Source organism: Carlito syrichta, unplaced genomic scaffold (assembly GCF_000164805.1).
Source record: "Carlito syrichta isolate Samal-C Ts95f unplaced genomic scaffold, Tarsius_syrichta-2.0.1 Scaffold307669, whole genome shotgun sequence".
Lineage (NCBI taxonomy): Eukaryota > Metazoa > Chordata > Mammalia > Primates > Tarsiidae > Carlito > Carlito syrichta.
Genome location: NW_007251765.1, coordinates 405,761 through 431,456, shown reverse-complemented (window position 1 = coordinate 431,456; position 25,696 = coordinate 405,761). Strand labels below are relative to the sequence as shown.

Genomic DNA, 25,696 nt, shown 5'->3' with positions numbered 1-25,696 from the left:
CCGGGAGCGGCCACTGCACTCCAGTCTGGGCGACAGAGTGAGAGAGACTCCAACTCAAAATAAAAAAAAAAAATGCCAACATAGGCAACACAGTGAGACATCCTCTCTTTAAAAAACTTTAAAATGAGCCAGGTGTAGTGGTACCCATCTGTAGTCCCAGATACTCAGGAGGCTGAGGCAAAAGGCTCACCTGACCCCAGCGGGTTGAGGCCGTGGTGCGCCGTGGTTGTGCCATGGCACTCCAACCCGGGTGACCGAGTGAGACCCCAACTCAAAAGTAAATACATCAAACCCATTTTTATTTTCAGTTCACCAGCCCACACCCCTCACCTCCATCACCCCTGTGAATGCAACCTTCCAGAACCCCAGCTTTGTACGGCTCAGCGGTGCCCGGTACAGAATGTGGCCTTTTTCTGTCGACAGGTCACAGCGTCTGTTGTCTCCTTATATTTTCACTGGTAACTTTCAGATAAACCACAGCAATAGTCACACAAAAGAAAAGAAAGAGATGGGGAGCTTTTCATACAGTCCCTGGCAGTGGGTTTGGCATTTGAGACCGTGACATACGTTTCCTTTATGTCTGATAGTTCATTGAGCACCAGAAAGTATCTAAGGGTTTTGGATTCAGACCACTTTCATGGAATAAAAACTTCACGGCTTCTTTTCCTTCCTTTTGAGTATAAATGAACAGAAATTTTCCATTTTGGCTTTGTAATGTTCTGAGATTCAAGGAGTTTACACTGAAAAATCAAACTCTGTAAAATCCACACGTTGTCTGGGTTTAGTGTGTGATTCTCCCAATCTAGTGAAGATGGGTGTTTGAGCAGCAAATTTTGCAAACCCGCCTTATCACACAGGATGTCATCAGACGCACATGTTAGTTTCTATCCACATTCCCTTGATGCAAATGACCCTTGGCAGGACGTCACAGTGTGGTTAGGATGGCCACAAGCCACTGACCAGCAAGTCTCCTCCAAATCGTTCCCCCGAAACAGTTCAGAGAGACAAACTCTTAGCAATGCAAATGCTCCCTGGGTCTGGAAATTTTGTAAATCAGAGTTAAAACAAAGTGTGGTCTAAAATCTATGGCTTGTACAGAATCCGAAATGTAAATTGTCTCGATCAAGGAACCTGTCCTGACTCTCAGGGCTTTTCTCTCTAATTGCTATGATAACGAATGTTCTCAGGATTGTGTAGTGACAAAATGAAGCACTGTGTTAGTATATAAAGGTATTTAGAATCCAAATGAGTTATCTAGGTACAGACCTCTGATTTTCCTCTGTTGCTTTGCTACTCTGGAATTTGTATAGGGACTTTTTTTTGAGTCGGAGTCTCACTCTGTTGTCCAGGTGGAGTGTAGTGGCACACTCACGGCCAACCCAGCATCGGCCTGCTGGGCTCTGGCGGTCCTTCCACCTCAGCCTTCCAAGTAGCTGGAACTACAGGCATGCGCTACCATGCCCGGCTAAGTTTTGATTTATTGTAGAGACAAGGTCTCGCCAAGTTGCCTGGGCTGGTCTCAAATCTGTGAGCTCAGGCAATCCTCTCGCATCAGCCTCCTAAAGTGCTGGGATTACAGGCTTGAGCCACCGTGCCCTGCCTTTTTTTTTTTTTTTTTTGGCAAAAAGAAAAAAGCCAAGCACTGTGGGGCTATACCTGTAGTCCCAACTCCCAGGCTAAAGCAGGAAGATCACTTGAGTCCAGGAGTTGGAGGCCAGCCTGGGCAACATAGCAAGACTCTGTCTCTTAAAAAAAAAGAGAAAAAAGAAAGATTTGGTTTGTTTTGTTCTTTTTTTCTATTTCATTTTTTGTTTGTTTTTGTTTTGCAAGAAATTTTTATTTTTTTTTACTCCATATAGAAATTAATTCCGAGTCTCTACACTTCTAGACTAAGGGGAAGTTCAACTTAGCCATTTGGGTGGCTCGTTAACTCAGAGTCTCTTGACAATGCACCCAAACGTTAGGGAGACACCCATGGGCGTTGCCATCAGTCCTCGCTGGTCACCATCAAGCTTGTCCTTGCCCAGCCTTCATGATCTCTGTACGCCCAGAAGTCCTGCCGCTTGCAGGCCCCGTTGCTCGGGACACCGGACTTCCTTCATGGCTGGGATCCCTTATTCCTGGAGTCTGCCCCAGAGGTGTCTGCTCTAGGCCCTTGCTAGCAGGGTTTTAAAGCCTGTGTGTTCACACTTGTGCTGAGAGCAGGGAATAGGAAGACCCGGAGCACTGCAAGACTCACATCCCCACCGTGCGACCTGTGGACCTGTTTCTAATCTCCACTCAGAAGCTCACTCCCTCTCCCAGCAGCCCTCCAAGACACCTAGCATAATTCATTCAGCATAATCTTTTTAGTGCCCTTCAGTTTTATTAAAAACAGAGCCAGTGACTTCTGATTGCTTCAGTGTTTAGCTCCAGAAAAGTCCCTGAGGCAAGGAATTTCAAAGCTTGACTACTTGCTAGTGGGAGCAAACTCGATGTTTTTAGAATAATCTCACCAAAATATAGAAATATTTGGGTTTATAAATATAAGTTGTCGAGAGAGCTATTTAGTAGTAATTGTCTTTGCAGAGTAAGACTGAGCGTCTGGGTGGGAGGCAGTCTCTTGTGGTTTGCAACATCCTGTAGTATTACTTGAATTCTTTATATGGGTCTATGTTATTCCTATGATGACAAAAATGTTGTTTATTAATTTTAAGAGCTACAAAGTATTATTATTATTATTATTATTATTATTATTATTATTATTTGAGTTGGAGTCTCACTCCGTCGCCCAGGCTAGAGTGCAGTGACACGCTCATGACCACCGCAGCCTTGACTGCTGGACTCAGGTGATCCTTCTGCCTTAGCCTTCTAAGTAGCTGGAACTACAGGCATGCGCCACCACACCCAGCTAATTTTTTGATTGATTGTAGAGATGAGGTCTCGCCAAGTTGCCCAGGCGGGTCTCCAACCCGTGGACTCAGGCAGTCCTCTTGCCTCGGCCTCCCAAAGTGCTGGGATTATAGGCATGAGCCACTGCACATGGCCTACAAATTAGTTTTAATCCATTAACCTTGAAACACTTTTCTCAACAAAGCTTACCCACCGCAGATATCATTGTCCTAATTTTATGACTCAGAATGCTGAGTTCAAAGCAGTTAATTTACCCAAGATTACAAAATGGCAGAGTCAGGATTCGAACCCACAGATGTCTTACACTCAGGCCCATAAATGCTCTTTCCCCTACTCCATGTTTAACCCTCCAGGCCTGGTTCATTCCACTGTGTTATTTTCTTTCATTGCCCAAGTAATGAGGCCTGGCAAACCCCCTTAATCAGGCCACACATCTATGCCAAATCCTTGAGTACCAATAAATACCTGAATCCGTGTTTCAAAATACACCATAAAAATGTAACTAAGAATGACACATAGTTCACCCCAAGTTCATACGCAGCAGCAATGAACAGGATTAACAGCAAGACACGTGGAAGAAGTTTAACGTGAAATATTAGGCAAAGCCAGTCCTAAAGAAATGAAATAATAACCTTAGGAAAATGTAATTATGCCTCTGAATATATCATCATTGTGTATTTTGTTTCTCGTTATGTCAAGTAAGCTATAATGTCGTTAGCAAATAGGAGATTACAAATTGCTGCCTATAGCTTGGTGTTTGCTTAGGGAAGTATTTGTGGTTGTTGAAAATTAATAAGAATTTGTTTTTCTAGGATGCTATAGTGATACATGAAGTCTATGAAGAAGGAGCAGCGGCCAGAGATGGAAGACTTTGGGCTGGTGACCAAATATTAGAGGTATACGGTTTCAAATTTTGCATTGGTAAATGTGGTTCCTTTGCTGACCTTGATCACGAAGTCGGTTGACCTGTCCTCTGCTCAACTGTCGTCACTGATTTCTCTCCCAGTTAACACATCATGTACCGTGTTCTTTTCTTCATCAGTATCCACTGAACAGCTTAAGGGTTTAGAATCATGCCAGATTATCCATCTACGTCTATCTGTGAAAACCTTTTTTTTTTTTTAAAGCAGGATTTATGGCTGGGCTCGGTGACTCAGCCTATAATCCCAGCTCTTTGGGAGGCCGAGGCAAGTGGATTGCCTGAGCCCGCAGATTCGAGACCAGCCCGGGCAACTTGGCGAGACCTCGTCTCTACAATAAATCAAAAATGAGCCAGACGTGGTAGCCGCACCTGTAGTTCCGGCTACTTGGAAGGCTGAGGCAGGAGGATCGCAGGAGCCCAGCAGGTTGAGTCTGCAGTGGCCGAGAGCGTGCCACTACACTCCATCCTGGGCAATAGAGTGAGACTCCAACTCAAAAAATAAAAAATTAAAATAAAAAAAATAAAGCAGGATTTATTAAGAGGACAGAAAAACTCCCACAGTGGGAGGGGACCCGAGGAGGCTGCCCGAAAACTTAATTAAAAGGAAAATTATCAGCAAATGGCACATGAGTGAAAAAGAAAAATACAATTTACAGCTCTAGAATTTTAATATCAAATGAGTCTAATACTGAAATTTGATTTTTTTTTTTTTTTTTTTTTTGGCCTCTTCATTATACCTTGGTAAGCTCTCTCCTAAAAACACATACATATAGACACATACACACAAACATTCTCCCCGATATTTTAAAGACTTTATTGCAGCCTAAGTATTATTTTCTTAATCCTAATAAAGCTTTATGTCAAATGGAAGTTCAGACCTTGCCACCAGGGTTTTCGAGTTGATGAAAATGTAGAATCCTCTCCCTTCAGGTGGTACATGGTACTTATTAAAAATTGAAATGCTTAACTTGGCTTTTTCAAATTGACTCTCGCTTAGCAAAGTTGTTAAAGCCTTCTAAAAAGCACCAGAGCAGGCAGTGACTGAACTAGGGAACGGATGAATGCGAAGCCAATGCCAGGCGTTCTGGTAGGTGGAACTAAAGAGCGTTCTCGATGGTGTGAAACCTTTAGGCAACATTTATTTCTTTCATTGGATGAATTTAATTGAATAGTTACCATTTTATGGTGGGCATGTGCATTTTTGCCTTGCAACTTAAATATAGCACATTACAAATGACATCATAGAATTTTATTTTTCCCTTTGGTGGTTCATTTCTGCCTCCCAAGATGAAGCCAGAGATATAATTAAGGGCAGGAAACACAGGCGAGAATGGGTTAGTGGAGGGGCCAGGCTGACTGGCAAATTAAATTCAGACTGAGTCACAGGGCTTCTCTGTAGGCCTTTACTGTGCTTCATCATTGGGTTAGGGCATATTCCCAGTACATTCATTAAGGTGCAAGTGTATGGGGTTAGGAAAATAAGCAAGGCCTCTTTGGGAATTGGCTTGACTGCGTTAGCATACGGCATGGTTTTTTAGTGGTCAGGAGTTTAGGGGTCTTTGTTTTTCATTTTGCCCTCCCTAGATTTTCTCATCAGTTGGTAGTATCATAATTGGCTTTTTAAGATGAACAGAATAGATATTAAAAATAGTACAGATGCATATATGCCTTGATACTGACAGTCCACAGATTACTCTATAATGGTCACTGGAAACTTAATCTAATCTGTTCTTTATCTTGAGTGTGGTGTTGGCTTCACAAGTACAGTTGTACATGTGGCAAACACTATCACGTGGTCCAGTTTAAATATGTAGAGTTTATTTTATATCCATTATGCCTCAATAAAGATTTTCTAAAAGACTGGCTCTGTTTTAGATAGACCCTCGGTAGCTGCTGTTGTCTATAAAGTCTATCCGTGCACAAGTGAACACTCAGTAAAGGTGGCCACGAGGACAGCAAATTTGGTGTAAATGGGAAGATAATTTGAAAGATCGAGTTGGCCAGGCGTGGTGGCTCAAGCCAGTAATCCCAGCACTTTGGAAGGCTGAGGCGAGAGGACTGCCTAAGCCCAGGGGTTCGAGACCAGCCTGGGCAACTTGGTGAGACCTTGTCTCTACATTAAATCAAAAAATTAGCTGGGCGTGGCAGCACACACCTGTGGTTCCAACTACTTGGAAGGCTGAAGCAGAAGGATCACCTAAGCCCAGCAGGTCAAGGTTGCAGTGACCGTGACTGTGCTACTGCACTCCAGCCAGGGTGACAGAGTGAGACTCCAACTCAAAAAAAGAAAAAAAGGAAGATCGAGTTAACCATTTCCTGGCATCTGGCAGAATAATATGATCTAGTCTGGATGGTGGTCTGTACTTCTCATGAAGGATGGCCAGTTCAGGCTCCTCTCTTACTCAGCCGGGATCTGGTTCATGAGACTATAATGAGTCTAGTTAGGAAATGCAGCTCTCAGTTTGGTCCAGGAACACTCTTCCTTTCCAAGCAGCTTTTGACTCCACATCTGGACTGCTTCTGGGCGTGGCTGATGAGTATGTGAGAACGCAGAGTCAACCTGTGGCCTTGAGAAGCCAGGCCAGCTTTGGGGGGACACTGTGAGGCCACGAGCCAAGGCAGCCCTCCATCGGTGCTTTTCCAAACAATGGCCTCTCTGCATGAGAGTCCTCTGCGTTCTGCAAGCTGGCCTTCCATGGTTTTGATACTATCCTTATGCTAAAATTAAGACAAGCAGTTTTCCTTCCAAAGATATAGTCAAACCATGTCTCGGCGTGGCAGGATTTATGATTCTGTGGTGAGCACGGTCTCTGTCTTCTTTCTAGTTCTCCTTGCAGGCCGGTGCCACTTCTTACCCTTCCCACGGCCTCATCTCCTTCCATCTTAGTACAAGTGGGAGCAGTAAGCCTAGAGTCAATACCTGATTTGCCCTGTGGAGCAAAATACTGAGGAAATGTTGCCTTAGCCCGGTTCTCCTCCCCTCCTCAAGCACTGGTTCCCCGGATGGTCGACCTACTCTGGGATGTGACTCAGTCCCATTGACAAGTGGGGCTTCCTGGGGCCCCTAGTCTCTAATAGGGAGGCCTGTTCTTTCCGCCCCTCCTCCTGTGTAATCAAGGTCCTGAATATTGCATGCAGTGCTTCTGGAAGGCACTTTAGGTGATGTTTCTCTCCACAATGTTCTAGCCATGCAGCGAGATTTCACTCTTGATTTTCCACACATTTAGCGGTACCTCTTGATAAGCACAAGAGCAAATGGAAACTGAACTTAGATCGTTCTGGTCTGAGGGGGCACCTTAACTATGGAATTTTGTAGAAACTGCTTTTGTTACATTAGAGTTTCATGACAATGTTTTCAATTAAAAGTATATTTGTTAGGGCCTTTCAAAAAAAAATACTTAGAGGCTTAGAAAGTTCACCTTCAATCCATGAAGGTAGCCATTTTCTTTGTAAGTGAGTAGCAGATGTGGTCTTGTGTGCCATCTATTGGAATGTAGGAAAATAATCAGCTCAGACCACATTTCCTGGAAACATTGTTTCCTCTTTGTTCTGTGAGTTCATCTGGACAATAAGAATGCATTCATTGGCCTAAAGTAGCAGCCAATGATCCTGCTAAGAAGAAACCAGCCTTGGCTGCTTCCTCCTGCCAGGATGCCTTACAGAGTTTGTTTAATTTATCTTCACAGGACTAAGTATATATTATCATCTCCAATTCATAGATGACATTCTTATCGCCAGTTTTCATAGGGTGTACAGGGCTAGACCAGAACAAGGAGTGGAACCAGCATCTTCAGGAAACTCACCTATTCTGCCATCCGCCTGGCTGTGGCCTCGCCCCATCCTAACCTTTGTTTGGCTTTTTGCCCATCGGTGACCTTGAGAAAATGACCTCTGACTCCCTTCCTTTGAGTCCAAGGCAACTCTGCTCCCTGATTTCTCCCTGTGTCAAATTCACTAGCCAACATTCATAGTTAATGTACTTTGTGGCAGGGGGATCCAATAAGCCATTCTAAGAGTAAATTTTGAAGCAGGGTAGGATGGAGCTAGAGTGAAAAGACTGTTGGGGTTTAAATCTTGGCTTCTCCATCTGCGAGCTGGGTAACCTAAGCCAAGTTCCTAAACCTCTCCATGCCTCAGTTTCCTCATCTGATAACAGTATCTATTTTGGACAGTTAGTAGGATTCCATGAGTAAATATTCATAAAGAACAAGCATACAAGCACTATAGAAGTATTTAAGTAAAAAATAAGTAATTTGGACCGGGTGTGGTGGCTCACATCTGAAATCCCAGCACTTTGGAAGGCTGAGGCAACAGGATTGTCTGAACCCAGGAGTTCGGGATCAGGCTGGGCAACATGGAGAAACCTCATCTCTCTACAATACTGTGTGAATCAAGAAATTAGCTTGGCATGGTGGTACACACCTGTAGTCCCAGCTACTTGAAAGGCTGAGCCTGGGCAACAGAACGAGACTCCAGCTCAAAAATAAACAAATAGGCCAGGCGCAGCAGCTCACACCTATTATCCTAGCAGTTTGGGAGGCCAAGGTGAGAGGATTGTCTGAGCCCACGGGTTTGAAACCAGCCTGGGCAACTTCGTGAGAACTCATCTCTACAATCAATCAAGAAAAATTAGTCGGTATGATGGCATGTGCCAATAGTTCCAGCTACTTGGAAGGCTGAGGTGGAAGGATCGCTTGAGCCCAGCAGGTCAAGGCTGTGGTGGCCGTGAGCATACCACTGGACCCCAGCCTGAGCGACAGAGTGAGACTCCAACTCAAAAAATAAAAGGAAAACTTTTTTAATAAACAAATAAATAATATGGCTATAATCTCCATTTAACAGAAAAGGAGACTGGGCACAGTGGCTCACACCTGTAATCCCAGCACTTTGGGAGGATCACTTAAGACCAGCCTAGGCAACATAGTGAGACCTCATCTCTACCCCCCCAAAAAATAGCCAAGTGTGGTGGCTCACGCCTGTAGTCCCAGCTACTCAGGAGGCTGAGGTAGAAGGAGGATCACCTGAGCCTAGAAGGTCGAGGCTATGGTGAACCGTGATCATGCCACTGCACTCCAGCCTGGGTGACAAAGTGAGACTGACTCAAAAAAAAACAAAAAAGAGGAAAGGAAACAAGAGGTTCAGAGAGGTTATGTGACTTGCCCAAGTTTACATGACTTACAGAAGCAGAGCTGTGGCTGCACTCAGAGCTGTTTTCAGAACATTGCTTTCTAAAGCGTGGGCCTATCAGTGCTCGCTGGGATCCATATTCAAGGGAGAAGACTTCAGGGGGCTCTTTGCCTCTATTGGAAATGCTGATCCCTCATTTCCTTCTGGGCCTGTTCTAGAGTGGTTGTGATGTGAGCAATTAAGAGTGAAGATGTCAAATCCAATAAGCAAACTAAATCTAAAAGCGCGAACCCAACATCAATCGTTATTCCCTTTGATCCCAGCTACATGAGCTGCTTAGTTCCTGTGTGTGCCCACCCTTGCTCATACTCTCTCCCTTTCGTTGATCCTGTAAAGTCCATGGCTGGGTCAAACTGCATGGTTGTGTGTCCTCATCCACCCTCTGTGCTGATGTGGGTAGGGGACTGTGAGAGTCACCTCCTCCTATCTGAAGCAGCTAATCCTGCCAGAGGTCTCTCCCTGTGTGCTTTGGGAATGACTGGAATTTCTTTCTTTCTTTTTTCTTTTTTTAATATATATTTTTTATTTTAAAGTTGTGGGGTACAGTTAAAGGTTAGGTATACAAATATTCATTGTGCAGGTACCCTTGTTGATGAGGTGTGCCCCCTCATCCCCAGACAGATATGGACTCCCATTAATCCCACCTCCCTTCCCCTCCCTGCCCCCCCATAGTTCCCCACCACTGTCAATCCTTTTCTTATAGTATTGCAGTAGTTCAAGGTCCACTTATGAGTGAGAACATGTCATACTCAGATCTTTGTTTCTGTGAGAGATCACTCAGTATTATAAACTCTAATTCCATCCAGGTTGCTGCAAAATTCATGATTTTGTTCTTTTTTATATCTGCGTAATATTCCATTGTGTATATGTACCCCATTTTTTAAATCCAGTCCTCTTTTGACAGACAGCATGGTTGGTTCCATGATCTTGCTATTGTGAACAATGCTGCGATAATTTCTAGCGCTTCTTTCCTGACCCGATCGAGGCGCTCCAGCAGGCCGAGCTGTCAGCAGCCCATCTCGGGATGCCTGTTGTTCCAGGTTAATGGGATTGATCTGAGGAACTCCCGCCACGAAGAAGCCATCACAGCCCTGAGGCAGACCCCCCAGAAGGTGCGACTGGTGGTGTACAGAGATGAGGCGCACTACAGGGACGAGGAGAACTTGGAGATTTTCCCTGTGGACCTGCAGAAGAGAGCTGGCCGAGGCCTGGGCCTGAGCATTGTTGGGAAACGGTAAAGACATGCTTGCAAGGCAGGGGCTGCCTTCTTCCTTCAGGGTTCAATGCCTATGAGCACTGAAAGATGAGGCCTAATGCAAACCAGTGATCTCTAAAGCTAAGATGTTGATGAATATTCGGACAATGTAGGCCGTATTTCTGAGCAAGGTCTTACCAAAAACTTGTTATGTCATGATAAAACTCCAAACCCATCAATCCAGACTCCTATTTCCTTTTAGAGTAAGAATAACTACCAAGTTCTTTCTTTTCTTATTTTTATTTTTTGTCTTAAAGATGTGGGCTACAATTCAGGGTTAGGTATACAGTGTTCATTATGCAGGTACCCTTGTTGATGAGGTGTGCCCCTCCCTCCCCTGGCAGTTTCCCACTACTGCCAATCCTTTTCTTATAGACTACCAAGTTCTTTCAACTTGGAATTACCTAGATGTGAGGCTTGCAGTGGCTCATGAAAGCAACCTCGCCCAAGAAACAGCTATTATCAGGAGAGAGATTTATACAATACTGGATCAAGAAAATGGCTCTGGCATGGAATGCCATGTTAATTTTATACTGTGTTAAAACTAATTGAGTAGGCATAGTTAAGAGACAAACACACATTCTTCACGACAGTAGTTTTCTGGTAAGAAAGATGTCCCTTTTTCTCAGTTACTTAGGAGGCTGAGGGGGGATGACTGCATGAGGCCAAGAATTTCAGGCCTCTGTGTGCTATAATCCTGCCTGTGAGTAGCCGCCACACTTGAGCCTCTTGGGCAACACAGCAAGACCCCATCTCTAAAAAAAGAAAAGAAAAATATTGCCAAACTAACAGTTAATACCAAAAATGTAGGTGGGTAGCTCCTGGGAGCTAGGCGGCTTTTTTGGAGTCTGTCCTGTTTACCTATGGGATAGGAATTACAGTAACTGTCCCAAGATACTATTAGTAAATTTATCCTGCAGTGAATTAGAAAGGCAAGTAATATCTTGACACTGTAAGTGCAGCTTTCATGGCTTACTGGCTTTCAGCATCTAGTATGTTTATTTCAACACCAGGGCTGCATGATTCCCAGGCAATTTCCAACATGGCACCGATACCTTCTTGCAAGGAATTCAGGGGTTTTGTGTGTGTTGTGATATTGGGCCCTCACAGACCTCTGATGACAAGCCTAGTGCTTTTGTTCAGCAATCCAAGCTGCTATTAAAATAAAAATATCAGCTACCATTTTTGAGTACTGATTTTATGCCATATCGTGTGCTGTCATGATCCCGTTTTTATACTTCAATGCCCTAAAACCATCACTCTGAAAATGCATTGCAAAACAACAACAAAAAAAGCCAAACTGCTTACATTTCTAAACAAAAATCAATGCACGTCTGGATGTGGAACAACTGACAGAGCCAAGGTTGAAGTTTTCTGTTTTGACGCATGCGTATGCCTGGAGACATTCCATTGAGAGTAATCATTTTTGCTTTATTGGTGGATTGATAAGATGATTTCACACAACACTAGTATTTCAGGTTGAATTTGTAAAGAACAGGTACATTCCCTACCGCAAAAACCTGCATTGTAAAGAATCAAAGAATCAGATGAGTAACTCTCAAAATCCATAGTTCTCAGCCAGGTGTGGTGGCTAATGCCTATAATCCCAGCACTTTGGGAGACCAAGATGAGAGGACTGCCTGAGCCCAGGAGTTCAAGACCTCATCTCTAAAATAAATAAATAAATAAGCAAGCAAGCCAGGCATTGTGGTGCATACCTATATTCCCAGCTTCTTGGAAAACTGAAGCAGAAGGACTGCCTGAGCCAAGCAGGTTCAGACTTCAGTGGCTGTGAGCATGTCACTGCACTCCAGCCTGGATGATGGAGTGAGACTCAGACTCAAAAAAAAAAAAAATTCACAGTTCTCTTTCTCTAACAGTTTTATCACTAGCAATCTGTTTTAAAGATATACTTAAAGATATCTTCTGTACATTGTTTATAGTAGCTAAAGAATGGGATGTCTATCAATAGGTTACTGGTAAGTGAAATTATGAGCTGACAAAGACCAATTAGCAAGGTATATTAAATGGAAAAAAGCAAAGTTAAAGAAAACACAACAGAGGGGGAAAGGAGTGTATATGCGTGTCTCCAGCACACACACATATGCATCATATTTGGAGATACTAGGTTGTGCCAACACCCACTGCTGTTTGATATTAATAGAAATGGAAGCGGAGTGTTTATTTCTGACATCGTGAAAGGTGGAGCCGCAGACCTGGATGGGAGGTTGATTCAAGGAGATCAGATCTTGTCTGTGAATGAGGAGGACATGAGAAATGCCTCACAGGAGACTGTGGCCGCTGTCCTGAAGGTGAGTCACTGGGCTGCTTTCTGCCCGGCCGGCACGCTCTAGTCAGATGGGAGCTGTTCTAATCCAGCTTGATTATAAAATGGTGGGGTTTTATGCTGACTCTAGTTTTTGCCAGAAATTTAATCTCTGGATATTTTAAATCATCAGGTTTAGCTCCAAAAGAAGGTTCTGGTACATTGACTAGCAGAATTGAAGGGAACCTGCTGTGGTATTTCCAAGACAGCTTTTCATCCCTGTGAGAATTCCAAGTGTCCATGGTGGTCCTCTAAATGCATTTGATGGGATGGACTCTCCAGGGTCACAGAATGCATCCTCCCCCCTCTAGGGCTATGTCAGGGAGTGTGTGGTTGTGAATTTGTCAAATCTAGCCCGTATTACTTGAAGGAATGTTAAAACTTATCTTGACCAATTCCTCTGTTTCATGAATGAGGTTTGAAAAGTAGAATGGTAGCCAGACACAGTGGCTCACGCCTGTAATCCTAGCACTTTGAGAGGCAGAGGCAAGAGGATTGCCCGAGTCCAGGGCTTTGAGAGCAGCCTGGGCAACTTGGCAAGACCTTGTCTCTACAATAAATCAAAAAAATTAGCCGAGTGTGGTGGCACACACCTGTAGTTCCAGCTACTTGGAAGACTGAGGTGGAAGGATCCCCTGAGCCCAGTAGGTCGAGGCTGCAGTGACCGTGAATGTGCCACTGCACTTCTAACCTGGGTGACAGAGTGAGACTCCTACTAGAAGGAAGGAGGGAGGGAGGGAGTGAGGAAGGAGGGAAGGAAGGATCTGCCTGAGTGGTTTTCCTACTTTCCAAGCTATCTTTCTGAAGGCATCGAGATGGTAAGTTTCAAAATTCACTCCTAAGTGTCTCTGCCACACAGATCCTACTTCCCTTGGAAGAAATTGGTTAGGAAAAATTTTTGTAAATTTCTATCCAACTAAACTAGGTACATTTTTGTTCTGTATTGTACACATGGCCATGGAAGTTTTTGCAAAGACAAGTAAATTTTGTTCTGAAATTCTGATTTCCTGCTATAGGCAGCTATCGGTTATTACCCAAGAGAGAATGTGTATTTGTAGATTATCTACTCATTTGATGTTTCTTTCCTCTTGACCACTTTTTGTTAATTATTTCGCTGTTTGTGAATACTTTCATCAAAAGAGAGAAAGAAAAGAGGTGACCTGAAATCTACTCCTTTTAACATAAAGAAAAGTCATGAGATGAATGTGATGTCGGGATTCCAAAGTTTTGTTTCATTTTGGATTACTGAATCATCTTTTTTGCTTGTGGCTTTCATTACCCTTTTGTAATTTTATGGCTGTAGGGATGAGCTGAGGCTCTGCTTTGATATTTTAGAATATCCATGCTACTGCTTTTCATTTCTGTTCTGTTCTTGCCCTCCCAAGTGTGCACAGGGGCTTGTACAACTAGAGATTGGAAGACTCCGGGCTGCTTCCTGGGCCTCCGTGAGGAAGACGTCACAGGACAGTCAGGTTGTCGATGGCTCCCCCTCAGACCAACTCACTCTCCCTCCCCCGTTGGGAGGAAGTTCCCCCATTTCATAAACGATTGTTTGGCAACAATGTCTAATATACAGCATAGTAAGAGCACCAAGTTCAGTGTACGTTCATGTGTTTGAAATAAAAATGAAAGGGGGGATAGAAATTCATGAATCCCTAGATTTTTCTCTCCTTTATTGCCTGCAAATGTTTCTTTAAAACCCACTTTTCTCTGCCACTCTTAGTTCTATATTGCCTATACACGCATGTACACAGCTGTGTTTATTTAGAAAAAAAGAGGCCACATCTGGTGGCAGTTTGACCCTCATTAGCACAACATTGTTCCATTCATTCAATTAATTATTGCTGTAAAGTTAACTTGTGACTAGCCACTCACACAGGCGGAGAGCAATTAATGGTCTATTCCTAGGAGAACGAAGTGTGGGGATCACTCATGTGGGAGGGAGGCCTTAGTGGGTGATATTTTGTGGGTTAGCGAACATCGTATGTTTATTTGCAAGGCTGATGTAAGTGCCACCTTTTTTTCTTTAGCGAAGTATTTCACTGTTTTTTTTTCCCATTGTAATGGCTGACAAAATCAAGATGGTAGACTATCTACATTTAGTATCATTTGGTACATAATGAAACTACAGAAATTCACATGTGACCCCTTAGTCTCTTCTGTGGTTTACCAGAAGGCATTTGTTTTCAGGTTAAAAGCATAACTTTTGGTCCCCTCCCTGATTGCCTTACATTGAAGCATCTCCAAGGCCTTTGTTTGGAAGATGCTCTGATCTTAAGGTTAGAACACAGGTGCTTCTGGAAAACTGTGAGCTACTTCCTTTGCCTTATCGGTGTTAGAAAATGGGTGAGGTAGCCGGGTACAGTGGCTCATGCCTGTAATCCCAGCACTTTGGGAGGTGGAAATAAAAGGATTGCCTGGATCTAGGGGTTTAGGACCAGCCTGGGCAACTTGGCGAGACCTTGTCTCTACAATAAATAAAAAAAATTAGCTGGGCGTGGCGGCGTGCGCCTGTGGTTCCCACTACTTGGAAGGAGGAGATGGAAGGATCACCTGAGCCCAGCAGGTGGAGGCTGCGGTGGCCATGAGTATGCCACGGCACTCCAGCCTGGGCGACAGAGTGAGACTCCAACTCAAAAAGAAAAAATAATAATAATTAAAAGATGAGTGACAAGCCGGGCTCGGCGGCTCAGCCTGTAGTCCCGCGCCTTTGGGAGGCTGAGGTGAGTGGACTGCCTGAGCCCGCGCGTTCGAGACCCGCCTGGGCAGCGAGACCTCATCTCTACAATAAATCAAAAAATCGGCCGCGCGTGGTAGCGCGCGCCTGTCATTCCGGCTACTCGGAAGGCTGAGGCAGAAGGATCACCGGAGCCCAGCGGGTCGAGGCTGCGGTGGCCGGGAGCGGCCACTGCACTCCAGTCCGGGCGACAGAGTGAGACTCCGACTCTAAAAAGAAAAAAAAGAAAAGATGAGTGACAGAGAGACGAATGGCTATGTGATAAAGGAAACTATAGCAAAATATTCATTGTGAAATCTAGGTGGTGTGTATATGGATGTCTCTTGTAAAATTCTTTCAAGTTTTCTGTATACTTGAAATTTTCCATATTTAAGGAGTGTCAAAATATTAAACAACTTACACCACAGGGTTAAGGAAATGGACTTAGCAAATTCTCATTTCTCTACTGATAACAGTGATCTTAGGCTTAGCTTAGAATGTCAATGCAGTTAGGCATAGCCTTGGTAACTTGGTAGGACAAAATCATGCATCCGCCACAAGTGTAAATGACTACACACTGTAGACCTCAAATATTTATTTAAATGAATAAAAGGACCGGTATTGGAGGTTCAGTAGATTGGACTAAATTGCTACTGATTCTAGGAAAAATCTTTGAGGGGAAAAAAGTTATAGATCCCTAAAAAGATTTTTTTCCCCTTGATGTTTGCTGCTCTTCCCCATACTTGAGAGTTCTGTTTGGTCGAGTTTCTGTTAACCAAGGTTTTATTATACTAGTTTTAGCAAAATATATAACACAGTCTGGTTGATAAGGAAATACATGTTGACTGTAACCCAGATGACAAATAGTGCCCGATGACAAATAGTGCTCATTAACTGACTATATAGAAACACCCTGTGGCAACCTAGGAAAGAGTTTTTGATTTTCTGTGCAGCTTAGATGATTGCATGTTCTCTACCTTGATGGTTGGAACCATGTGTAAAAGCACATATGATGGAGAAATCAGCAGAGGGAATGTTTACACGGTGTTGGCTTGGATGGTGAGAGAATCAGTGTGGGTGAGTTTGGTGCTTTCTTGGCCTCTTCAGAGTCTTCTGTTAGATGGTGATGACTTCAGCCATTGGAATGCAGTGATAAGTATGAATGTTTAGGGCCAAGTCAGTGCCTATGCACAGGTGACAAATGGGTCTCTTTTTCAGGGGAGTCAGCACAGCACACACAGCAGCTGTCGTCCTGCCTTTGCTCCAGTCATGGCCAGCCTGCAGAACCTGGTCGGGACAAAAAGAGTTTCAGATCCTTCCCAGAAAAATGCAGGTATGACATGGGCACACCCCCAGCAAAAAAGCCATTTTGCTACCCAAATTAAAATTGTGTGTGTGTGTGTGTGTGTGTGTGTGTGTGTTCAGGCATGGTGGATCACACCTATAATCCCAACACTTTGGGAGGCTGAGGAAAGAGGACTGCTTGAGCCCAGGAGTTTGAGACCAGCCTGGGCAACATAGCGAGACCTCATCTCTAAAATAAATCAAAAAATTAACCTGGCATGGTGGTGCATGCCTGTAGCCTTCTACTCAAGAGGCTAAGGTGAAAGGATCACCTGAACCCCGAAAGTCAAGGCTGTGGTGAATCATGACCATGCCATTGCACTCTAGCCGGGGCAACAGAGTGAGACCTGACTCAAGAAAAACAAAAAATAGCTAGGGTAGTTTGAAAAAAACAGTGTTTTTCATTACCAATTAAAATGTCTTGAATCTTGGAGCTTGGCCACATATACCACAAGCTTTCTGAAAAGGCTGTTCTGAAGGAAGGAGGGGCATGGTAATTCCTTTTTGGATGTACCTTTAACAGTACGCAAATCGCATGCAAGACAGAAAAGCAGGAATCTGGAGTACATCATCCAGTAAAATTATTTACAAAGAGAAAATCAGTAAATGACAGGTCAGAAGAGTGAGGGGGTCTTGTAAGTCTTTTGCTGGATAGAGGCAGAAAAATATACAATAAAACACAAATGGTGGCTGGGCTCGGTGGCTCAGCCTGTAATCCCAGCACTTTGGGAGGCCGAGGTGAGTGGATTGCCTGAGACTGTGGGTTCGAGACCCGCCTGGGCAACTTGGTGAGACCTCATCTCTACATAAATCAAAAATGAGCCGGGCGTGGTAGCATGCGCCTGTAGTTCCAGCTACTTGGAAGGCTGAGGCAGAAGGATCGCCGGAGCCCAGCAGGGGGAGGCTGCGGTGGCTGGGAGCGTCCACTGCACTCCAGTCTGGGCGACAGAGTGAGACTCCAACTCAAAAAAAAAAAAAAAACCACAAATGGCTCACTCTCCAAGCACTGAATCACCATGTTCGAGGCAGCTGCTCCTATAATCAATCAGCTTTTTTCTGACTAAATGGTGTGACCACATGTATCTCCAGTGAGGTCTGCTTTAGAATAGAGGACGTGGCCCCTGCTGCTGTGGCTGCCAGCGTGCATGTGGAGAAAGGGTGTAATGCCTGCTTGCTTCTGTGTCCTCTCTTCAAAGACCTAGAAAATGATACCATTTCCATGGGATGATATTATATTCTTAAATGTATCATCTCTTAATTTCAAAGGTGAATTGTATCCCTTCTTTTTTTACAGGCACAGATATGGGACCCAGGACTGTTGAGATCATCAGGGTGAGTCAGTTATTTTACAATATTCATCCTGGTTTGTGTTACATTTGCACACAGAGAACATTTTCCCCTTAATGCAATATACCAGATTGTGAGTGTGGTCTTTCAAATGACTGTAGTAAAATACGGTCTATGTGGCATTAATGAACAGACTTAGAAAAACACAACAGAGTACCTAGACGGCCACTATGAATTTTTTTGGCAAATCCCGTCTGCTATATTTTATGCATGTGTGTGTTTAAGTTTTATGAAACAAAAAATGATAAGTATGTTCTGACAGCATATAACATGACTTTTAGTGATTGCATAATATTCCATCACATGAATGGGCTATCATTTTCTTAACCAACTTTCTCTTATTGAACAATTAGCATATTTCTCAATTTTTGCTATTTTTTAATAGTAAAATATCTGTGTTTTTCCATTTTTGCCCATATGATGGGTAATTTTCTCAGGATTAATTCCTAGAAATGAAATTGTTGGGTCAAAAACATGCTTGTTATTAAAGGCTTTTTTTCTTTTTTTTTTTTTGAGTTGGAGTCTCACTCTGTCATCCAGGCTGGAGTGCAGTGGCACGCTGCTCACAGCTACCGCAGCCTTGACCTTCAGGAGATCCTTCCATCTCAGCCTTCCAAGAAGCTGGAACTACAGGCATGCACTATCATGCCTGGCTTATTTTTTTCATTGATTGAAGAGACGAGGTCTCCTCAAGTTGCCCAGGCTGGTCTCAAGCCCCTGAGCTCAGGCAATCCTCTCACCTCAGCCTCCCAAAGTGCTGGAATTGCAGGTTTGAGCCACCACGCCTGACCATTTTAAAGGCCTATCTTCAAACACAGTCATGTTCTGAGGCACTGGTACTTGAGCCTTCACCATGTGAATTTTATTTTATTTATTTATTTATTTTTTGAGTTGGAGTCTCACTCTGTCACCTAGACTGGAGGGCAGTGGCCGCTCCCGGCCACTGCAGCCTCGACCTGCTGGGCTCCGGCGATCCTTCCGCTTCAACCTTCCAAGTAGCTGGAACTACAGGCGCGCGCTACCATACCCAGCTAGTTTTTTTTATTTCTTGTAGAGATGAGGTCTCGCCAACTTGCCCAGGCGGGTCTCAAACCCACGGGCTCAGGCAATCCACTTACCTCAGCCTCCCAAGGCGTGGAATTACAGGCTGAGCCACCGAGCCTGGCTCACCATGTGAATTTTAGAGGGGACACAATTCATTCCATAACAAGAGCTCCATACCATTTTGCAAGTCGATCTCAATTTTCTCATCTGCAGAATGGGGGTGATAACACTACTTTACCTCAAAGGCAAATGCTGTTAAATGAGGTGATGCATTTAATGTACTTACCCATAGCACCTAGAGGCTCATGACAGTCCAGAAGGTGACCTCTATTATTACTGGCTATAGCTTTGACTAAGTCTGCTTTATTTGTTCCCGGTGACTTTCAACCAGAGTGTCAAATGTTCCTATGACAGAGAAGTTAAATATACCAAGTTTACATAATTATGGCTATATTAAGGAAACATTATCATGATGGATTTAAACAAAGCCAAATGATTGCATAAATTTCTCCTCATTCTAAGATAGCAAAAATAATATTCTGTGTTTCCTTAATCATTTCAGTCACTTGTGCTGGGATTTTGTCACAAGGCCTGTTCCTACTACCGTCTGCTACCACACACGGTCTAAGCAGAAACTTCTTAATAAAACACATCTTACTATTTTGCGTGCAAGGCTTGACTATTGATGCATTCAGAAAGTAGAAGTTAGATGCAAATACTTTGAAAACAGGATATAAGCTACCTATGACTAAGACAAGCCAGATTTGCTATTATCCTGTCTTATAGGTATGACATGGCAGCACTAATGATAATTTTAATAATAAAGATTAATTCCTGACTGAGTATGGTAGTTCTCACCTGTAACCTCACCACTTTGGGAGGCTGAGGTGGAAGGATCACCTGAACACAGGAGGTCGAGGCTGTGGTGAGCCCTGATTGTGCCATTGCACTCCAATCTGGGTGACAGAGTGAGATTCCAGTCCCCCTCCCCCAAGGAGAAGAATTCCTCTTACTTACTTGATACAAGTTTTTTCATTTTTGTTTTTATTTTTGAGTTGGAGTCTCACTCTGTCGCCTAGGCTGCAGTGCAGTGGCACACTTAGGGCCACCACAGCCTCGAACTGCAGGGCTCAGGCAATCCTTCCACCTCAGCCTTCCAAGTAGCTAGAACTACAGGCACGCGCCACCATACCTGGCTAATTTTTTGGCTTATTGTAGAGACGAGGTCTCGCCAAGTTGCCCAGTCTGGTCTCAAACCCGTGGGTCAGGCAGTCTTCTCATCTTGGCCTCCCAAAGTGCTGGGATTATAGGCGTGAGCCTCCGTGCCCAGTCTGTGATACAAGTTTTTTAAATTCTTGTGTGATTTTGATTTTTGTGGTCATTTTGTTCTTCTTCCATTTTGCAACTTCACTGAGTTGTAACAGACTTACACTGAGTTGTATATGTTTTTAAGTGCTGAAGTTCAATTTAAACTGCGGAAGTTCACATTTCACTTCTGACACAGCCCTTTTTCTGCTGGGCGCGGTGGCTTAAGCCTATAATCCCAGCACTTTGGGAGGCCGAGGCAAAAGGATTGCCTGAGACCAGATGTTGGAGACCAGCCTGGACAACTTAGTGAAACTCATCTCTGAAATAAATAAAAAATTAGCTGGGTGTGGTGGCACACGCCTATAGTTCCAGCTACTTGGAAGACTGAGGCAGAAGAATTGCCTGAGCCCAGCTGGTTGAGACTGCAGTGGCCATGAGCACACCACTGCACTCCAGCCTGGGTGACAGAGTAAAACTCCAACTCAAAAAAATTTTAAAAATTAAAAACCCCACAAAACTATGGAAGCCTTGCCGCCATATAGATCCCTTTATCATAACCACCACTGACACTTATATCATATTTGTCAAATGTTTACCTCTATATAAATTGTGAACCCCCTTGGTCAGGCACGGTGGCTCATGCCTGTAATCTAGCACTTTGGGAGGCCAGGTGGGTGAATCGCTTCAGCCCAGGAGCTCAAGACCAACCTGGGCAACATAGTAAGACCTCATCTCCGAGAGAGAAAAGGGAACCCCACCATCACAAGACTGTATAATTTTTGTTTTCAGCTGTCCTACATGTTCTAAAGAACTTAAGAAAATCAGTCCCACTTTCCTGGTTCTTTGCCTGTCGAGCAGTTTAGGATTCTGTTCTGGACCTAGTGAATGTTGTGTTGTGTAGACACTGAAGAATGTTGATGTCTGGTCTTTAGCCATCACCCTGGTTACGCTGAGGCTGCAAGTTCCGTCTTGCCTCTGTGAGCGGTGGTTGAGATCTCAGTTCAGTTCTCCACACTTGGGCTGTGCTGGCTTGGGGCTGTCCCACACATATGCAGGATTGAGCCCGAGAGTTTTGTAGGTTGCTTTACACAAAGAACTAGAGAACCCCCTTTCTCCAGCTCTCTCCATCTTCGTCTTCTTCCCTTACTCTCCAGCCACCAGGGCCCTCTCTGGCTCCTCTGGCCAGAAAGATGAAGTTCTTATCAGGCTTCTAGAAGCTTACCCACCTCTCCAGATCCTTGACTGGGAATCACCCTCAGGGTAAGGCTGTCAGGAAAAAAGGAAAACAGAAACTGACCCCCGGCTGCATTTCTTCAAGTTCTGACCGCCCCCCACTCTTTTGTTTGTTTTTTAAGTTAGAGTCGCACGCGTGTCACCCAGGCTGGAGTTCAGTGGCACGCTCTAGGCCACCACAGTCTCGACCTGCTGGGCTCAAGCAATCCTTCTACCTCAGCCTTCCAAGTAGCTATAACTACTGGCACGTACCACCATGTCTGGCTATTTTTTTTTTTTTTTTGTATTGTAGAGATGAGGTCTCACCAAGTTGCCCAGGCTGGTCTCGAACCCATGGGCTCAGGCAATCCTCTCACCTCGGCCTCCCAAAATGCTGGGATTATAAGCGTGAGCCACCACGCCTGGCCTCCCCCCTCCCCCATTTGTTTCTTTCTGTTTCAGAGACTGCAGGTAATTGTTTGACAGACATCTTAGTGGTGACCAGTGGCAGAAATGTGCTACTGTGTGCATATGTCACCGTGCCAGAACCCAAACTTGTCACTTGTTCTTTTAGTGATTTTTAAATAGTGATCCTATGATACAAATGTGGGAAGAGGCTGGACTAGAGCCAGGTCTCTTCACCAGGGTCCGACGTAGAGAACGTTTTCAGCCCCATTTTCCTTCTCTCTCCAAAGTTTTCAGGACAGTGGGTGTGTCCTTTCAGATCCTTTGTTTTAATGCAGTCTTCTAAAGCCAAGTGTGTTTGTTCACACCCAGAAGAGCATAGTATGTGTGGCAGTTTAATTGTAAACACCATATGAGCGAATACTTGCCAAGTCTGCCTCAGAATTTGCCAGTAAGCTAAGCAGTCACATCGGGTGTGCTGTTTTTTTTTGTTTTTTGTTTTTTTTTAACTCTTCTTGGCTTTTATTGAGCCTTTGCTATAGGCCAGCACCGTGCCACATCATCTCATTTAATCCTCAGACCAACACTCTCAAGTATGTAGCATTTTTCTCATTTTATACATCAAGATGAAGGCTCTGAGAGGCTATTTAACTTTAATAACAAACAGAGAGCAACTCTCTAAAAGAAAATCATGTTTAAGCCAGGTGTGGTGGCTCACTCCTGTAATCCAGCACTTTCAGAGGCAGAGGCAAGAGGATTGCCTGAGACCAGGGATTCGAGACCAACCCAGGCAACTTGGGGAGACCTTGTCTCTAGAGTAAATCAAAAAGTTAACTGGGCGTGGTGTTGCACACCCGTGGTTCCAAATACATGGAAGGCTGAGGAAAAAGTATCACCTGAGCCCAGCAGGTCAAGGCTGTGGTAGCCATGAGTGTGCCACTGTACTCCAGCCTGGGCAACACAATGAGCGTCTTACTCAAAAAGAATTTTTTTTAATTTTCTTCCCCAAGACCCCACAACTAATTAAGAGCTAGAACCAAAATATAGATCTTTCCGACTCCAAAGGCTCTGCGCTTAACTCCAGTGGTATCCTGACCTCCAGCATCTCGGAGGATTTTGCTCCACTACTATCTAGGGACAGCTGGTTTGTATTAAATATCCAAGTGTGATGTTTTCTTTCTTTTTTAGGAGCTCAGTGATGCCCTTGGAATCAGTATTGCTGGAGGAAAAGGAAGTCCCTTAGGAGATATCCCTATATTTATTGCCATGATCCAGGCCAGCGGAGTGGCTGCACGTACACAGAAGCTCAAAGTAAACAAGAGGGAACTGGCTGGCGTGCTAACAGCATGTGGTGGGTGGAGAAGAGGTTGCCGCCACCGTGGTCTTGTTTAAAGCTGGAGTTCCCATGGCCCTCAGAGACCCATGCTGAGGGCAAGATGCATTAGAGAAACTTTATACCCAAAATCCATTAGGTCCCTGGGCATATAAAAATATTATTGTTTGTATTAAAGCTTCTCAATAAAAGAAACTGTAGCTCTTTTGCAAACCTTCCCATATCCCTTTAAGCATTTCATTCCATTCAAAATTGGTTTTCAACCAAGATCTGGCCTTAGTGACTTCCTTCAAAATAATTGATATTTTTATGATTTTTTTTTCTATTGGCCTTAATCTTGACTTAGGTAGAAAAATAAAGCAGAAAATATTTGGCTTCATCATTAGAGCTTTATTGAACAGTTAGTTTGTACACCCCGCTATTACTGGCAAGTGGATGGATGAAACATCACCATTACGGAAACACAAAAGTGGCCCGCTGTGCCTTTTCATCATCAAATCTGACCCCCTTCTTGCGTCTCTGATTGGCCTGTATTTGGGGAAAGCCAAAAATATTCCTGATGCTTCTCAAACACGCGCACATGGTAGAAACACACACTCTTCACAATAGCCACGAAGGGGAAGTATGACTCGCAAAGAATTCTAAGCATTCTTCTCGAAATTTAATTTTTCCTAATGATAGTGATTTTCGACCACTTTTGTGCCTCCAGGTTGGAGATCGGATTGTCAGCATCAATGGGCAGCCCCTCGACGGGCTGTCTCACACAGACGTGGTTAATCTGCTGAAGAACGCCTACGGACGCATTATCCTGCAGGTACTGCGATCAATGGGACGCACAGCTGCGCCAGGCAGATAAGTGGCATGCACACGAGGGTGAGCGTCACTGGCAGTAGGCATTGCCACCCAGCAGGGTGCTTGCCGATGTGAATTATGAAGGTTGAAAGCAAGAAATTATTATTTTTATTCAGAAATTCTTTAACGCCACCCATACAGGCAGTGAGCATGATTATATGAAAGCATAACAAGGGGAGAAAAATTACTCTTTGCTTCACATGATAAATCAACAAGGCTTTTAGCTTTCAGCGTTCTTTTGTAAATCAGGGTTTGCAAGGAATAAGAAATGATTTCTTTTCTTATGTACTGCTACCGGACTGCCCAAGCACTGTTTCTTCTTCCCTTCATAAGGGAAGAGAAAAATACAATGCCCTTTTTTCCTGTAGCATAAATGATTGCTAACACTGTTAAATTCTCACTGCATCATAGTCATCAACTAAGGTGGACGGTTATTTGTCAGCTGTGGTCCCCAAGAGTATTGTTCAGAGTCACAAGGAAATATACCAGGAAGTAAAAGCAGAGTGTGCCGTTAATTTCCTCAGCTTGTATCTCAGCACTTCAAATGTCTCTGGGGTTGGTACCATGCAGTGACTGAGAGGCAGCATGCTGGTGGTGGGTTTCATTAATGAGTTCCCCCAAAAATGTATGCTTAAGGCTGGGCACGGTGGCTCAAGCCTGTCATCCCAGCACTTTGGGAGGCCGAAGCAAGGGATTGCCTGAACCCAGGGGTGAGACCAGCCTGGGCAACTTGGGGAGACCTGGTCCCTACAGTAAATAAAAAAAAAATTTAGCTGGGCATGATGGCATGTGCCTGTAGTTCCAGCTTCTTGGAAGGCTGAGGTGGAAGGATCACCTGAGCCCAGTAGGTCAAGACCTCGGTGGCCATGAGTGTTCCACTGCACTCCAGCCTGGGCAACAGGGTGAGACTCCAACTCAAAAAAAAAAAAGTATGCTTATAATCACCACACCTCTGCAGAGGTAGTATAAATTGGTTTATAGGTAAAAATAATGAAACTCATCATTGACTACCTTAGAGAGAGGGCTAGCCAGCCACTCAGGTAATTCCAGCCTTAAAATGAGTTCACATTGAAAAACCGTTATATGTGTGGTAGAACCAATTTATGGCGCTCAGCTCTAACATGTCAGTGATCTAAGTCCAGAGGGCTGAAACAGACTTTAAAAAAGTAAATGACTTTCAGCATGTTTGAAGGGAATCATGGCTGGACACAGTGGCTTACGCCTGTAATCCCAGCACTTAGGGAGGCAGATGTGAGAGACTTGCCTAAGCCCGGGGGTTCGAGACCAGCCCAGACAACTTGGCAAGACCTCATTTTTACCCTAAATCAAAAAGTGAGCCTGACACGGTGGCGCATGCCTGTAGTTCCAACTACTCAGGAGGCTGAGGTGGAAGGATCATCTGAGCCCAGGAGGTCAAAGCTGTGATAGCCATAGCGGGCCACTGCTCTCTGGCCTGGGTGACAGAGTGAGACTCTGACTCAAACAAAAAGAATCATGAAAATACTACCAGTAATTTTTGTTTTGTTTTGTTTTGTTTTTGTTTTTGTTTTGAG

General features: G+C 44.1%; 1 protein-coding gene across 1 annotated transcript in view; it reads left to right on the top strand.

Annotated features, from left to right (window-relative positions):
- The window catches only part of PATJ (PATJ, crumbs cell polarity complex component), a 415,643-nt gene that overhangs the window by 359,814 nt on the left and 30,133 nt on the right, over window positions 1–25,696 (top strand). Inside the window, exons 34-41 of the mRNA XM_021715786.1 lie at window positions 3,705–3,788; window positions 10,042–10,235; window positions 12,421–12,568; window positions 13,968–14,054; window positions 16,517–16,631; window positions 17,937–17,974; window positions 23,147–23,269; window positions 24,001–24,105. Coding sequence (XP_021571461.1) covers window positions 3,705–3,788; window positions 10,042–10,235; window positions 12,421–12,568; window positions 13,968–14,054; window positions 16,517–16,631; window positions 17,937–17,974; window positions 23,147–23,269; window positions 24,001–24,105 — 894 coding nt within the window. The remainder of the gene's footprint in view (window positions 1–3,704; window positions 3,789–10,041; window positions 10,236–12,420; window positions 12,569–13,967; window positions 14,055–16,516; window positions 16,632–17,936; window positions 17,975–23,146; window positions 23,270–24,000; window positions 24,106–25,696) is intronic.